The 14,971-nt window shown below is 38.5% G+C and overlaps 1 protein-coding gene across 1 annotated transcript in view; it reads left to right on the top strand.

Moving 5' to 3' along the window:
* LOC149821071 (ubiquitin-activating enzyme E1 1-like) overlaps positions 1 to 3,612 on the top strand; it is a 41,115-nt gene extending 37,503 nt beyond the window's left edge. The window contains exons 4-7 of the mRNA XM_089982888.1: positions 249 to 1,046; positions 1,405 to 2,273; positions 2,359 to 2,797; positions 2,879 to 3,612. Of these exons, the coding sequence (XP_089839014.1) occupies positions 249 to 1,046; positions 1,405 to 2,273; positions 2,359 to 2,797; positions 2,879 to 3,475 (2,703 nt within the window). The 3' untranslated portion in view covers positions 3,476 to 3,612. The remainder of the gene's footprint in view (positions 1 to 248; positions 1,047 to 1,404; positions 2,274 to 2,358; positions 2,798 to 2,878) is intronic.
* The last annotated feature ends 11,359 nt before the right edge of the window (positions 3,613 to 14,971 follow it).

The raw sequence follows: 14,971 nt of genomic DNA, 5'->3' as shown, positions 1-14,971 counted from the left end.
TTTCATGGTAGGTGGTTGAATTTTGTGCCATTGTTTGATTCTTGCTCATTTTCTATCTTACAACCTTCATAAAAGGGATGCTCTTCAGATTTCTTTCTTTCATGTACTTTGATTCTATGGCCGGTTTCTTTTTTATTTGAGAGGTTTTATATGTTATATTACTGTTTATATTGAATATATAGTTTCCTTAAGCACAAATCCAGGATCATGCGCTGCAACACTCACTCTGTTTTCTTTCTTCACTGCAGGCTGTAGTTTTTACTAATATCAGCCTGGATAAAGCAATTGAATTTGATGATTATTGTCATAATCATCAGCCTTCAATTGCTTTCATTAAATCTGATGTCCGAGGTTTGTTTGGAAGCATATTTTGTGATTTTGGACCTGAATTCACAGTTTTAGATGTTGATGGCAAGGAACCACACACAGGCATCATCGCTTCCATCAGCAATGATAATCCTGCACTTGTTTCATTTGTTGATGATGAGCGGCTTGAGTTTCAAGATGGAGATCTGGTTATTTTTTCTGAAGTTCAGGGCATGATTGAGCTGAATGATGGAAAACCTAGAAAGATTAAAAACACAAGACCATTTTCGTTTCTCCTGGAAGAAGACACCACAAAGTTTGGTGAATATGAGAAAGGTGGCATAGTAACCCAAGTTAAGCAATCTAAGAACTTAAATTTCAAACCTCTAAAGGTTGCACTCAAAGACCCCGGCTATTTTCTTCTTAGTGACTTTGCAAAGTCCTTCAGACCACCTCTGCTGCACTTGGCATTTCAAGCTCTTGACAAATTTGCCTCTAAGTTGAGGCGATTCCCTTCTGCTGGATCAAGTGAGGATGCTCAGAGGCTGATAGCCATGGTTACTGCAATGAATGAGGAGTTAGTGGGTGATGCTAAATTGGGAGAGATTGATGAGAATGTTCTTCAACATTTTTCTAATGGATCAAGGGCAGTTCTGAGTCCTATGGCTGCTATGTTTGGTGGTATTGTTGGACAAGAAGTTGTAAAAGCTTGCTCTGGAAAGTTTCATCCCCTTTTCCAGGTAGGTTCCATAACAAAGTTATTCAAGGAAATGATTCTACATGTTTTTGAATGTTTTGTAGAGCTCAAATATGCTGTGTGTGTGTGTGTGTTGCGGAAGAAAGCAAATATGCTATACTTGAATATCAACAAAAGGCTATTATGTTCTCAAGCCAGAGTCCCATGTCTGTCTTTGGACTATTGACCCAGTTTCTCATGTTGTGATCCTTGAGTCTCTCCACCTAGTGTCAGTTGTTATTGGTCAATTATCTTTAAATATCTTTGCTTATCCTTGTCAGTTATTTGTTAGACAACTTTTTTTATCGATAGGCTATTTATTAGATAACTTCTATCTAATGCGTTTGGTGGACTTCTCTCAGTTCTTTTACTTTGACTCGCTTGAGTCACTCCCTGCTGAACCGCTGGAGCCTGGTGATTTGATGCCATTGAATAGCCGTTATGATCCACAAATATCGGTCTTTGGTTCCAAGCTGCAGAAAAAACTCGAGGAAGCCAAAGTGTTTTTGGTTGGAGCTGGTGCACTGGGATGTGAATTTTTGAAAAATTTAGGCCTGATGGGGGTCTCCTGTGGCACTCAAGGCAAGCTTGTCGTTACAGATGATGACGTTATTGAAAAGAGTAACCTCAGCAGGCAGTTTCTCTTCAGGGACTGGAACATTGGCCAAGCAAAATCAACTGTTGCTGCAGCAGCTGCTGTGTTGATTAACACTTCTCTTCGGGTAGAGGCTCTGCAGAACCGTGCTAGTCCTGATACTGAAAATGTGTTTGATGATGCGTTTTGGGAGAGTTTGGTTGTTGTCATCAATGCACTGGATAATGTGAGTGCTAGGCTTTACATTGATTCTAGGTGCTTATATTATCAGAAGCCACTTTTGGAGTCAGGAACTCTGGGAACCAAGTGTAATACACAGATGGTGATCCCTCACCTTACAGAAAACTATGGGGCTTCCAGGGATCCTCCTGAGAAACAAGCACCTATGTGCACTGTGCACTCCTTCCCGCACAACATTGATCACTGCCTAACCTGGGCTCGATCCGAGTTTGAAGGGTTGCTTGAGAAAACACCAACTGAAGTAAACTCCTTCCTCTCCAACCCAACTGAATACAAAGCTGCTATGAGGTCAGCAGGAGATGCTCAGGCTAGGGAACTTTTGGAGCGTGTTATTGAATGTCTCAGCACGGAACGTTGTCAAACTTTCCAAGACTGTGTTGCATGGACGCGACTGAAGTAATCTTTTTACATTTCTTTTCTTTTTCTTCCCGTTTGTAGTGGTTGTGTGCTTTCCTTTATCTTACTGGTAGGAGTTTGCCAGGTTTGAGGATTACTTTTCAAACCGTGTAAAGCAGCTGACTTTCACCTTCCCAGAAGATGCTGCCACTAGTACTGGGGCTCCATTCTGGTCTGCCCCTAAGCGCTTCCCTAAGCCACTGGAATTTTCGGTTGAGGACCGTGACCACCGTCACTTCATCATGGCTGCCTCCATCTTGCGAGCTGAAACATTTGGGATAAATGTACCGGCTTGGGCGAAAAGCCCTGATAGCAGTGAATTGGCTGCTGCAATCAACAGTGTGATAGTCCCAGAATTTCATCCCAATAAAGATGTGAAGATTGTGACTGATGAAAAGGCCACCACTCTCACCACAGCCTCCATTGATGATGCTGCTGTAATCGATGGTCTAATACTGAAACTGGAAGAGCATGCTTCTGTGCTATCACCCGGGTTCAGAATGAGCCCGATACTGTTTGAAAAGGTTTTGAACTGTTCAACTTGAGAAAAATATTTTGTTTAGTTTTTTGTCCTGCTCTTAGTTTTGTCATATACATATTTGCAGGATGATGATACCAATTACCACATCGACTTGATTTCCGGGCTTGCTAACATGCGTGCAAGAAACTATGGCATCCCTGAAGTTGACAAGCTGAAGGCCAAGTTCATAGCAGGAAGAATCATTCCGGCAATCGCTACAACTACTGCGATGGCTACTGGGTTGGTGTGCTTGGAGTTGTACAAGGTATTGGGTGGAGGTCATAAGCTAGACGATTACAGGAACACATTTGCCAACTTGGCACTGCCTCTGTTTGTCATGGCGGAGCCTGTTCCGCCAAAGGTGATTAAGCATCAGGATCTGAGCTGGACTGTGTGGGACCGCTGGGTGGTAAGGGAGAACCTGACCTTGAGGGAGTTACTGCAATGGTTCCGAGCCAAAGGGTTGACTGCTTACAGCATTTCATGCGGGCAGAGCCTGCTTTACAACAGCATATTTCCCAGGCACAGGGAGCGGATGGACCGGAAGGTTGTGGACTTGGCTAGGGAGATTGCCAAGTTGGAGGTGTCACCCAACCGTCGCCATTTTGACATCGTGGTGGCCTGTGAAGACGAGGAAGAAAATGACGTTGACATCCCATTGGTGTCTATATACTTCAGGTAAAACTTAGAATTAGGTGCAAGTAGTCCACCGTGTGGAAAGAGCGAAACACTTGGTTTCCTTCTTGATTCAATTTCTACTGTTATCACTTTTTTAATGACGATCAAAGAGTTATTAATGAGATGTTTTTAGTATTTTCTTCATCACTGGGACGTCCAAGTCTTGGTTTCTCTGGGCTTACTGTTAGTATTTTCTTCTTCATTGGGACAAAGTCTTTGTTTCTCTGCTCTTAGGGATGGCAGTGGACAAGGTCTCTACCCTCGCACTTTTCAAAATTCTGCCCTCCATCCCTGCTTTCATCCTCGCACAGGTTTTGATCTTAACCTCCATCCCCGGTCCAAACGGGGCGAGGCGGGGTTTTGTTTCTCCGCAGTCCACTGCCATTCCTAAAGGTATTTTAGTTATTTTACTAACGGGATCGGGGCCGGGGTAGGGGAAAGCGTAAGTCTATTCCTGGCTTTATTCTTGCACGGCTTTTGACTTTAACCTTCATCCCCGCCTTCGACTCTGTTTCATGTCCTCCATCTCCGATCCAAACAGGGCGAGGCGGGGTGGGACCCGAATTTTGCTCGGTCTACTGTTATCCCTATCTGCCCTCTATCTTTCCCAACCATGCTCTCTCACATACTTACACTACACACTGTAAGGAAATAGGGGTAGGTGCTGCCAACTCTTGGGGATCGACTTGGGTTATCCAAACCATCATAAATCACAAATAGCTTCTGATGTAAATGATGCTGTTTGATTATGGAGCAAGCCCAGTTTGAATCGGCTCTACAAATTAAACTCAAGCTGAACCGTTTAGTTTAAGTCCAGCTAGATTTGGGTACAACAGAACTTGTGGATCTGTATGGGCTAATGGATTTAGGTATATGCTGCTAAAGTATAAACAAGTTGGTTCTTAAGGGGACCTCATGTTTGATTACAATAAAAAAACATGATTAGAAAAAAACAAAATGAGCTTTTTTAGATTTTAAATGAGAAGATAATGCAAACCCAAATATGGAAGAAGGTGTGTGTGTGTGTGTGTTGTATAGATGCTTGATTCCACTGAAACTATATGGAAGAACAAAACAACATTGCAAGATTAATACATACTCTTCGACCATTCAATCTAAAGATGCGATAGCCTCTCTTGGAAGCCTAATTTGAGAGAGTTTTGATAAAAAGTTTGTGTTTTCACCTTAGGCATTAGTTGTAAGAAAAAATGTTGGGTCTTTTATGGAGACAATTTAGGAGTGTGAGAAGAAAAAGGAATGGTTTCCTTAAATTTCATAGAACAAATTTGAAGAAAATTTTGCATTGGGTTTTCTTGAAAATTAATTTGAGAGGAATCAATGATCATGCATAATATTCACATTTTATTAATCATTATTTATGCATGATCTATGTTAAAATAACTGTAAAAACCTATTTTTATTGTTATTTTCAAGAAACCACATTAATTTGAATTTTATCAGAAAATCAGGTTTTTCAAAGCTTTCCCTGCATTTTTAGTGTTTTTATTAGATTTAAAATTTCTTAATTGTAGTTTAGTTAGCTTAGGCTTGTATTAGTTAATTTTTAATTAGTTTAGTAAGTTTCGATTTTTAGAAAAAACATGTTTTCATAAGAGACCGTGTTTTGGAAATTATCAAAAATATTTGGACTCTTTTGAAAACTTTGTTTTAACCTAATTAGGCTTATAAATAGTAGTTTAGAGAGCTGAAAAAAACGTCTTTCCAGCAACCTTCTTGCCTCCCTCCCTTCTCTCTCTCCCTTGCTTACCCTCTTTCTTTTGCCATTTTTTTCTCTTACACTCCTCTTCTTCTTCTTTAAGCTTTGAACCCCTTCGTCATCGGCAACTTCTTCTTCTTCGTCGGGGCAGCGTGGATGCAGTTGGATTGACCATCTTCTCTTCTCAACCCATCCATTGGAGGCGATCCATGACATGTCACTTCTTCTCCCTGTTTCTTCATAGTTTAGGACCATTCAATATATGCATCATAATTTCTTTTAGCATCACATACATTATAGTTGATTCTTTGCATTTGCATAGCATATGAAAGAGTTTGATTCTGCGTTTTATTTTCTGCATCTAGGTTAGAAATAAATCCCAGACATAACTTAGGACATGCTATTTTATTCAATCAACGTTTTTAGGTTTTCTTATACTACAAGAAAAATGCTAATTAGCCACGAACATTTGCGACAGACAAAATCCTTCACAAATTGGCGACATAGTAATGAGAGAAAGATATTTGTCGCTAAAATATCATTTATTTATAATTTTAGCGACGGAAAATATTCTGTCGATAATCCGTCGCTACGTTGAGACGGATCAACGTTGGATTTTATTCCGTCACCATATTCGTTGCAACTTAGCGACGGATCAGTGGTAGAACTATTGAGATGCCATATGCCAAGTAGCGATGACTTAGCGACGGAATTTGGCCGTCGCGGATCCGTCGCTAATTTTCCCTTAAATCCAACCCCCCCCCTTCTTTCTCTTTTCTGTTTCATCTCTGCCGCGTTTCCCCGGCCCACCTCCCGTCTACCCCCGGCCCGCCTCTCGTCTACCCCCGGCTCGCCTCCCGTCGCCCCCCTGACCGCCTCCCATTGCCCCCCGACCTGCCTCCTGTGCCCCCCCGGTTCGCGGCTCGTCGCCCCTTGGCCGTCACTCGACGCTCCCCCTTCGCCGATCTCCCCCCCTCTTTCTGCCGACCTCCCCCTTCACCGACGCCCGACGCTCAGGTAACCCCCGACTCCCTTGTCTCTTTCCTCCAACCTCCCCCTTCGCCGACGCTCGATGTTCAGGCCAACAATTAAATTTTTCGCCGGGGAGGGGCTGAGCCCCCTCCCTGTGTTACGGGAGTCACGGGAGGGGCTTGACCCCCTCCCTATATTTTTTTTGTCAGGGAGGGGCCGAGCCCCCTCCCTGTGTTATAGGAGTCGCGGGAGGGGCTCCCCCCCCTCCCCCCTATGTTTTTTTCGTCAAGGAGGGGCCGAGCCCTCTCCTTGTGTTATGGGAGTCATGAGAGGGGCTCAACCCCCTCCCTATGTTTTTTTCGTCAGGGAGGGGCCGAGCCCCCTTCTTGTGTTATGGGAATCATGAGAGGGGCTCGGCCCCCTCCCTATGTTTTTTTCGTCAGGGAGGGGCCGAGCCGAGCCCCCTCTCTGTGTTACGGGAGTCGCGAGAGGGGCTCGGCCCCCTCCCTGTGTTATGGGAGTCGCGAGAGGGGCTCGGCCCCCTCCCTATGTTTTTTTCGTCAAGGAGGGGCTGAGCCCCCTCGCAGTGTTACGGGAGTCGCGGGAGGGGCTCAGCCCTCTCCCTATGCTGAAGAGGATGAATACTATCAATCAGATGATATGTACGACTTTTCTTATGGTCACGATGTTGCATATGGCATGCATGTCATATCTTCATTGGCTGATGGCACATGCATGGAATAATGTGATCCAAATGATATACGAAGTGGATGTGCGCTAAATAAAGAAGAAGAAGATGATGATGAAGAGGAGGAGGAGGAAAAAGACTATGAAAGTCAGACAAGTGATCATGAGTCATTCACGAGCTAGTTAGATGCAACTTGTAATATAATTTGATCTGAATGATCTAAATGATTAAAATGATTTGAATGTATTGAAATGTATTGTTTTGATTTGAATATATTGAAATGTATTGTTTTGATTTGAATATATTGAAATGTGTTGCAATGTTTGAATGTCTTGCATGAAGTTTTTTTCAATTTGATCTGAATGATTTGAATGTATTGAAATGTGTTGCAATGTTTGAATGTCTTGAATGAAGTTTTTTTCAATTTGATTTGAATGATCTAAATGATTAGAATGATTTGAATGTATTGTATTGATTTGAATATATTGAAATGTGTTGCAATGTTTGAATGTCTTGCATGAAGTTTTTTTCAATTTGATATGAATGATTAAAATGATTTAAATATATTGAAATGTATTGCAATGTTTGAATGTCTTGCATGAAGGTTTTTTTAATTTGATTTGAATGATTAGAATGATTTGAATGTATTGAAATGTATTGTATTGATTTGAATATATTGAAATGTGTTGTAATGTTTGAATGTCTTGCATGAAGTTTTTTTCAATTTGATATGAATGATCTGAATGATTAGAATGATTTGAATGTATTAAAATGTATTGTATTGATTTAAATATATTAAAATGTGTTGCAATGTTTGAATGTCTTGCATGATGTTTTTTTCAATTTGATCTGAATGATTTGAATGTATTGAAATGTATTGTATTGATTTGAATATATTGAAATGTGTTGCAATGTTTGAATGTCTTGCGTGAAGTTTTTTTCAATTTGATATGAATGATCTGAATGATTAGAATGATTTGAATGTATTGAAATGTATTGTATTGATTTAAATATATTGAAATGTGTTGCAATGTTTGAATGTCTTGCATGATGTTTTTTTCAATTTGATCTGAATGATTTGAATGTATTGAAATGTATTGTATTGATTTGAATATATTGAAATGTGTTGCAATGTTTGAATGTCTTGCATGGAGGGTTTTTCAATTTGATCTGAATGATTTGAATATATTGAAATGTAATGCAATGTTTGAATATATTGTCAGTACATTTTAATTTGTTAGAATATGGTTTGTGGAGGACACGGTCATCGAGCACCCAGTGGTAGCCAGTATGAGTCTTCATTTTTATGGGCTCCTTCGATAGGTATATCATTTAAATAATTGTATATTTGAAATTTACATTATATGAATTTCTAACTCATTGTTTTGTAGGTGTTGTTTCGCCTACACATGACCCACATACGCCGAATACAAGGTCTTCTCCGTGTGACCCACAACAAGTAATTCAAATAGTGTATATCGATGGTCGATCGTAAGTATTTCATTGTCACTTGTTCAATATTTAACTTATAAAAAATGTATATTGACGGTCGATTGTTAATGTGTATCTTTTCATGTGTAGTGCGATATTTGAGCAACAAGAAGTAATACAAGGAATTACGAAGTCATTACTGCATCATCTTCCAGGACCGATAGCGCAATGGAAAGAGTACCCGAAAGAGGTGTTGGACAACTTAATTTCCTCATTCATGGTATGCAATCATTTATCATAACAAACAATGTTTTATTGAAATGTGTGCCAACGTTCTGAAAGTATTTATAGGCCTCCCATTGCTTCGTGAGTGCAAACGAGAAGAAGGATGCGAGGGTAATATGACAGAAGGTGGCTGTCAATCGATTTGCCGTCAAGCTGTACAATATGAAGATTGCAGCAAAAAAAGCAACTGGTGGGATAAATGATCCACGGTAGTGGAAGAGCCATAGGCCAACTACTGTTCGGAGAGATTATTGGGGAGGGCATGTGCGACAATTGGGCAAGCAATGATTTTCAAAACCGCTCAGTAAAGGCTGCACAAAACTGAGCAATGATACCCGATGCACATCTACACACAGGTGAATGTAGGACTTTTGGGAGCCACTAGAAGAAAATGGTAAGTCATCAATATATATATATATATAACAATGATGTGTTTGTTGAAACACATAAACGTAAGAGCATGAGAGATTTTATATCAGAGAAGGTGAGGGCGACAACGATATGTATTTATTGTATTAATAAACATTGTAATATACAAGTTATTTTGAATTATGTTATCATAAACATTATAATTCTTAATTATTAATTCATATTCTAATTATTACTTTGTAGGAGTCATACGAGCAACAAATGATACAACGATATGACGATGACTCTACTCAGCATTCGTCTTTTGATCATGCAGCAGGGGTGACTGCTACAGGTGAACCCAAAAAGGGTCATGTGTTCGGGTTTGGGAGTAACATGAACACCACACCAGTCGTTGCCTCCTGCAGCCTGGGCTCACAGAGTTCTCCCACCAGCATCAACTCCCAACGTCCTATTGACCCTGCTATGTCTTGCGATGGTCTTTATCAGCGCCTTGAGGACAAAATGCAACACTTTTTAAATAAAGCCATTCCCAACCTTGTCCGTAATGAGTTGTGCAATCTTTTCAGGACAGGAGAACTTCATCTGCATTCAACATGAGCTCAGGTATCCGTCAGGTATGCATGATTGAATTGCTATAAATTTTTCCTTATAATTTTGTTAATGTCCTTCAGTTTATTACTAGTCTATTTGTCATTCATCCATTTACTTTGTTGCATTAGATTAGTTGCATATAATTTATTTCATTATGTTTTGTTTATAAATACTAACATTTTGGTTCTCTTTTGTAGGATAATGGAGATGATTAGCGTAGAGGAACTGATGAAGGCATGAAGGAAGAAGCAGATCGAGAAAATGAAGAGGATGATGCCCACAATCTTGGCGATGATTAGATTTTTTTGTTTAATTTGTTTGACAAACTTGTAACTAATTATAACTTCACAAGGACTGTACTTGGTAGTTAAACTTTGCTTAACTTAGCATTTCTGTTTAATTTGTATGCATTTTTTATTTGTACTATTTTTTTATAAGCAGAATATATGAATTGTACGAGATTTTTTTTTTGATTTTCAAAATATTTCATTTTTTTTTAAAATTTTTTATTACAAATTAGCGATGGGTATTATCCGCCGCTACTCCGTCACCAATTTAAGGTAGTCATCGGTTTGCGACGGAATTTAAGCCATCGCTAATGTCCGTCGCCAATTAGCGACGAATATTCATCTGTCGATGAATGGTAGCGACAGAAATAACGACAAATTAAATTTTGTCCCTTAACCAAATCGGTCATCGTTTAACAGTGAATTTGCGACGTACATGATCCGTCGCAAAGCCATCGCAACATAGCGACAGATTGGCAGTAGATAAATTCTGTCGCAATTTAGCGACTAGAGTTATGTGACGGATGATATTCGTCGCTAGTCCGGATGATATCCGTCGCTAGTCCGTCGCAAAATCCACCGTAAACATGTACAACGATGGATTAGCGACGTATAGCATCCGTCACCATTACACATTTTTCTTGTAGTGTTATCAGTCAGTTTTCAAGCAACATTTATAGTTTTTTTTATTAGTCTACATACAACGTTCTATTTTTGTTATTTATTTAGATCATCATTTTTGTTAGTTTCTTTTGTTTCAACGTCTTTTGTTATTCAGGTCAACATTTTTGTTAGTTTTTATACAACATCGTTTTCTTTAGCATCATGGCAACATCTTCGTTAGAAATGTTTTTAGTTTTTATTAGATTCTTTGTTCATCACGTAGTCTAAGGCATCCTTAGTTTACATACCATCAAAATAATGGGTTTGGTTGTCTTCTTGGTAGTAGACGTTATGCTGTGAAGATGCATTAGCATGTTCTCTTGATATTTTTTGTTAAGTGCGTATGACATGCTGAGTTGATAGTGATATACAACACCTCATTAATTATTTCACCAATTGTTAAGTTCACGTGTTTCTTGGCTTTATCAAGGTTGCATTAGCTACTAGATTAATATGGTACCTGAAAGTGCACTAGGATCGAGGCAACGAGCACTAGAGGGGGGGTGAATAGTGCTTTTATAACTTTCTGCGGAATATTGAAGGATTTTGCAAATCTCAAAGCAAACACACAAAGAACACAAGATTTTATCCTGGTTCGGTCAAACTCGACCTACATCCAGTCCCCAAGCAAAACCCGCTTGAGATTTTCCACTATCAACCTTGTAAACTACAAGATCACACAGACCATAACCGGTCCCACTTTCAGTAACAATCCCACTGAAAGCAAACAACTCCTTTACACCAAGGAGTCCTTCTTTTTACACAAAAGAATTAACAACTTACAATACAACCTATGAGCCTTCATTTTGAATGCAAATGAAATGCAATTGGCTTTTGAGGTTGTTGAAATACTCTACTCACGAATTCACTATCTTTCAAAGTGATTTGAGTGAAAAACTGAAGTGAAAGTATCACGCGAGTGAGAAAACAAATACTTGAATGGATAGGAGTGAAAAGCAAGAAGTAATTCAATATAATTCTATTGAATTTTTCATGTTTTTGAGTGTAGAATGCACTCATATTTATAGTTAAAAGATTCCATACGTTGAGAGTATGAAAGGGTGTCAAAACTGTCCATTTTGAATGATCAAAACGTTTGAAAAATGAAAAGACACGCCTTTTTGAAGTTTCAGGAAAACGACAAAATTAGTCGACTGAAACATCAGTTAGTCGACTAATAGTTAGTTATTAGTAGACTGACAGTTATCGTCGGTCGACTGATCTGTTAATCGAGCCGTTTGAAAATCTGAACTTTTGAAACTTAGTCGACTGGAGAAAATTTAGTCAACTGGTAATATCATCAGTAGACTGAAAAACCTTTTAGTCGACTGCTGCTAAAAACTTCTGAAAAACAAACATTCTGTTCGGTCGACTGATAAAAAGCATTAGTCGACTGCTGCTAAATTTTACAGAAAACACATGTTCTGTTCAGTCGACTGAAAAATCATTAGTCGACTGCTGCTAATATTCCAGAAAACATACATTCTGTCCAGTCGACTGATAAAACCTTCGGTCGACTAATTTGACAAAAATGACTTTTTAGAAAATATGGCGCGAAAGGATTAGTCGACTGATAAGTCTATTGGTCGACTAATAAACATGAAAATTTAAGAAAAGAGTTTTCTAAAAAAGATTTTCAAAAGAGTTTCTTTTAGAAAAGTTTTTCTAAAGACTTTTAAGGTGAAATGCAACCTAAATATGCACTCTAAGTAAGGCTCTTACAAGAATCTAAGACTTTTAATGAATTAAACATTTGCACACTAGTCTTCAAGGATTCTTCACCGAATTCTTCAATTTCTTCATAGCCTTAGCTGAAATGCAGTTGATTCTACTTGCTCATCATCAAAACCTTGTACTTGAAGTATCATGTATGGCTTCATTGTCGTAACAATCTCCCCCTTTTTGATGATGACAAACTTAATTAAAGATGAAGCATTTAGATGCATAGATAGAGATTTTACTCCCCCTATCAATATGCTGCAAAACATTAAAAGTTAGCACATTTAAAGCACATATATCACATATTGATTGGTTTGCATTTCCATTCATCATTTCTTCATGTATTTAGAAATACATTCATTCAAAGCTTTCTTTTTCTCTTAATTTTGCATTTCTCATGCAAGATCTCCTGTAATGTAATTGCTATCATCTTTTTCTCAACATCTCCTGCAATTTCAATTTAATGCTATCTTTATCTTTTTCTCCCCCTTTGTCAGAATAAAAAAGAGTAAGGGCAAAAATAGCATAAGCAAAATAGAGATACAAGTTTAAAATTATTACAACCCATAAAGTAAGTTTTTCAAAGATCAAAGATCAGAAAAGAGAGTTTAGCAAATCCTTAATGGCAGTTACATCCTTCTGAATTGAAGCAAGTTGTTGAGTCACATCTTCACGAAAGGTGTGTTGATGCAACTCCAACGCTTCCAGTCTCTGCATAACTTCATCATGGTCTTGATTTGTCGAAAATTTCTTTCTTTTTGCATGAGATGAAGGTGTCGCAGAAGGTGAAGGTTCAGAAATAGATGGTTCATTAGGATCAGATGGTTCAGTTTGATCAACATTTAAGGGAGGCAGATATTTAATTTTCATTCTTTTAAAAATTGTTTGATCAAAGAACTCTTTTTGCTCAATGTATTTTTCATTTGTTAAAGGAACTTTGAAATGTCTAAAAATACGGGTTAACAGACAACCATAAGGAAAAAATGGTTTTTGTTTCCATAAGTTTGTAAAATATGCATTGGCCCAGTTGACAGAAATATTTCCAAATAAAACATAAAGAGCCGTAGATAGATCTGTGGAATAATAATCAAAAGAACCAGTTTTGGGTAGAACATTGTGGGCAAGGATTCGTCCAGCAATGCGTGCACGAGTTTGAAGATTAGTATTTTTGAAAGGAGGGCAGTGAGGTGCTTCTGGAAGAAGAATTTGTTCAAAAACTCTTTCATCATTCAATTCAATAGTGTTGAAAAGAGTGTCTGGAGGTGGAATTTCAAGAATTTCTCCAAGTAATTTCGAATCAAACTCGATTTCAACATCACGAACAAGAGAAGACAAAACTCCAGTTTCATGATTCATTTATAAATTCGTGTAAAACAAGTGAATAAGAAAAGGATAGTGAAGGGTGTCTGCACAAGCATCAAAAAGATGTGAAATACCAGGAAATAATTCTCTTATTTTGTAATGAGAAAACAAGTGAAATAGAACATTTCGGCCTGGTAAAATAGGTAGTGCAGAAATTGATCCAAAAGTGTCATAGAGAAGATGATTGCGAAGTAATCTTAGTGAAAAACCATGTCTTGAAGTAGGTGTAGGAGGAGGAGAACCTAAACCTTTTGCAGATGCAGACTTCGTACGAGGCATGGTTACCAAAATGTCGGCTTCCAAATGACGTCCGGCAAAGGGAAAAGCTTTTCGGCGATAAAAAACGAAGGACGATGCGGTGGCTGACGGCGAGGAGAGGTCGGCCACAAGAGGATTCTGGTAATACACTGTCACGGCAAGAGAGTTCCAACGTGTTTTTGAAGATGCGCCAGTCACTACAAGAGGATTCCGGCGTTTGAAGATCACGGCCACAAGATTCTGGCGTCTCCCTGTTATAGTAAGAAAATCTCGGCGATGATGGAGTCGAACGACACTCTGAGGGTTTTTCGGAAGAGAGAGAGGCAAAAGAGAAAGAGGGGTTTTTGGTTTAAGGGTTTCGTTTTTTTTTTTAAAAAAAATGAAAAGGTACGAAGTGAAACGATGCCTCTTTAAAAACGGGTTTTAAAAAACAAATCCAAGGGGTGTCGGGTCCCTTCACTTAAATTTTTAAAAAAAATTTAGTCGACTAAAACTTTATCGGTCGACTAAAAAAGTGCGACATATTCTAAAAATATCATCAGTCGACTAGAAATATATCGGTCGACTAATATGGTGCGATACATTCCAAAATATAAAACACCAATCGACTAGAATTTTATCGGTCGACTAATATAGTGCGATTTTGAGATTTTGTTCAAAAATCAGCATTTTTATAAATCCAAAAATGAGCAAATACCTAGTTCTCTCCTAATTCTCATAAAATCTTCATTTTTAAGAGGTTTAGTGAAGATACCGGCATGTTGTTCTTTAGTGGAAATAAAATTTAACGAAATATCTCCTTTTAACACATGATCTCTTAAAAAATGATGTCTGACTTCAATATGCTTAGTTCTTGAGTGCTGAATAGGATTTTTCGAAAGATTTATAGCACTAGTGTTATCACAATAAATAGTTGTTGTGGAGTAATTCAAACCAAAATCTTTTAAGGTCTGTTTCATCCAAAGTACTTGTGAACATGCTAAACTAGCCGCTATATATTCAGCTTCAGTTGTTGAGAGTGATACTGAATTTTGCTTTTTACTAAACCAAGAGACTAAGGAATTTCCCAAGAAATGACAAGTTCCACTAGTACTCTTGCGATCAGATTTACTTCCTGCAAAATCTGCATCACTATATGAAACTAAATCAAAGGAA

The sequence above is a fragment of the Nuphar pumila genome, chromosome 12 (genome assembly GCF_984573655.1).
Source record: "Nuphar pumila chromosome 12, dmNupPumi1.hap1.1, whole genome shotgun sequence".
Classification (NCBI taxonomy): Eukaryota; Viridiplantae; Streptophyta; class Magnoliopsida; order Nymphaeales; family Nymphaeaceae; genus Nuphar; species Nuphar pumila.
Note: the sequence above shows the minus strand (reverse complement) of the source record. Positions and strands in the feature narration are given on the sequence as shown.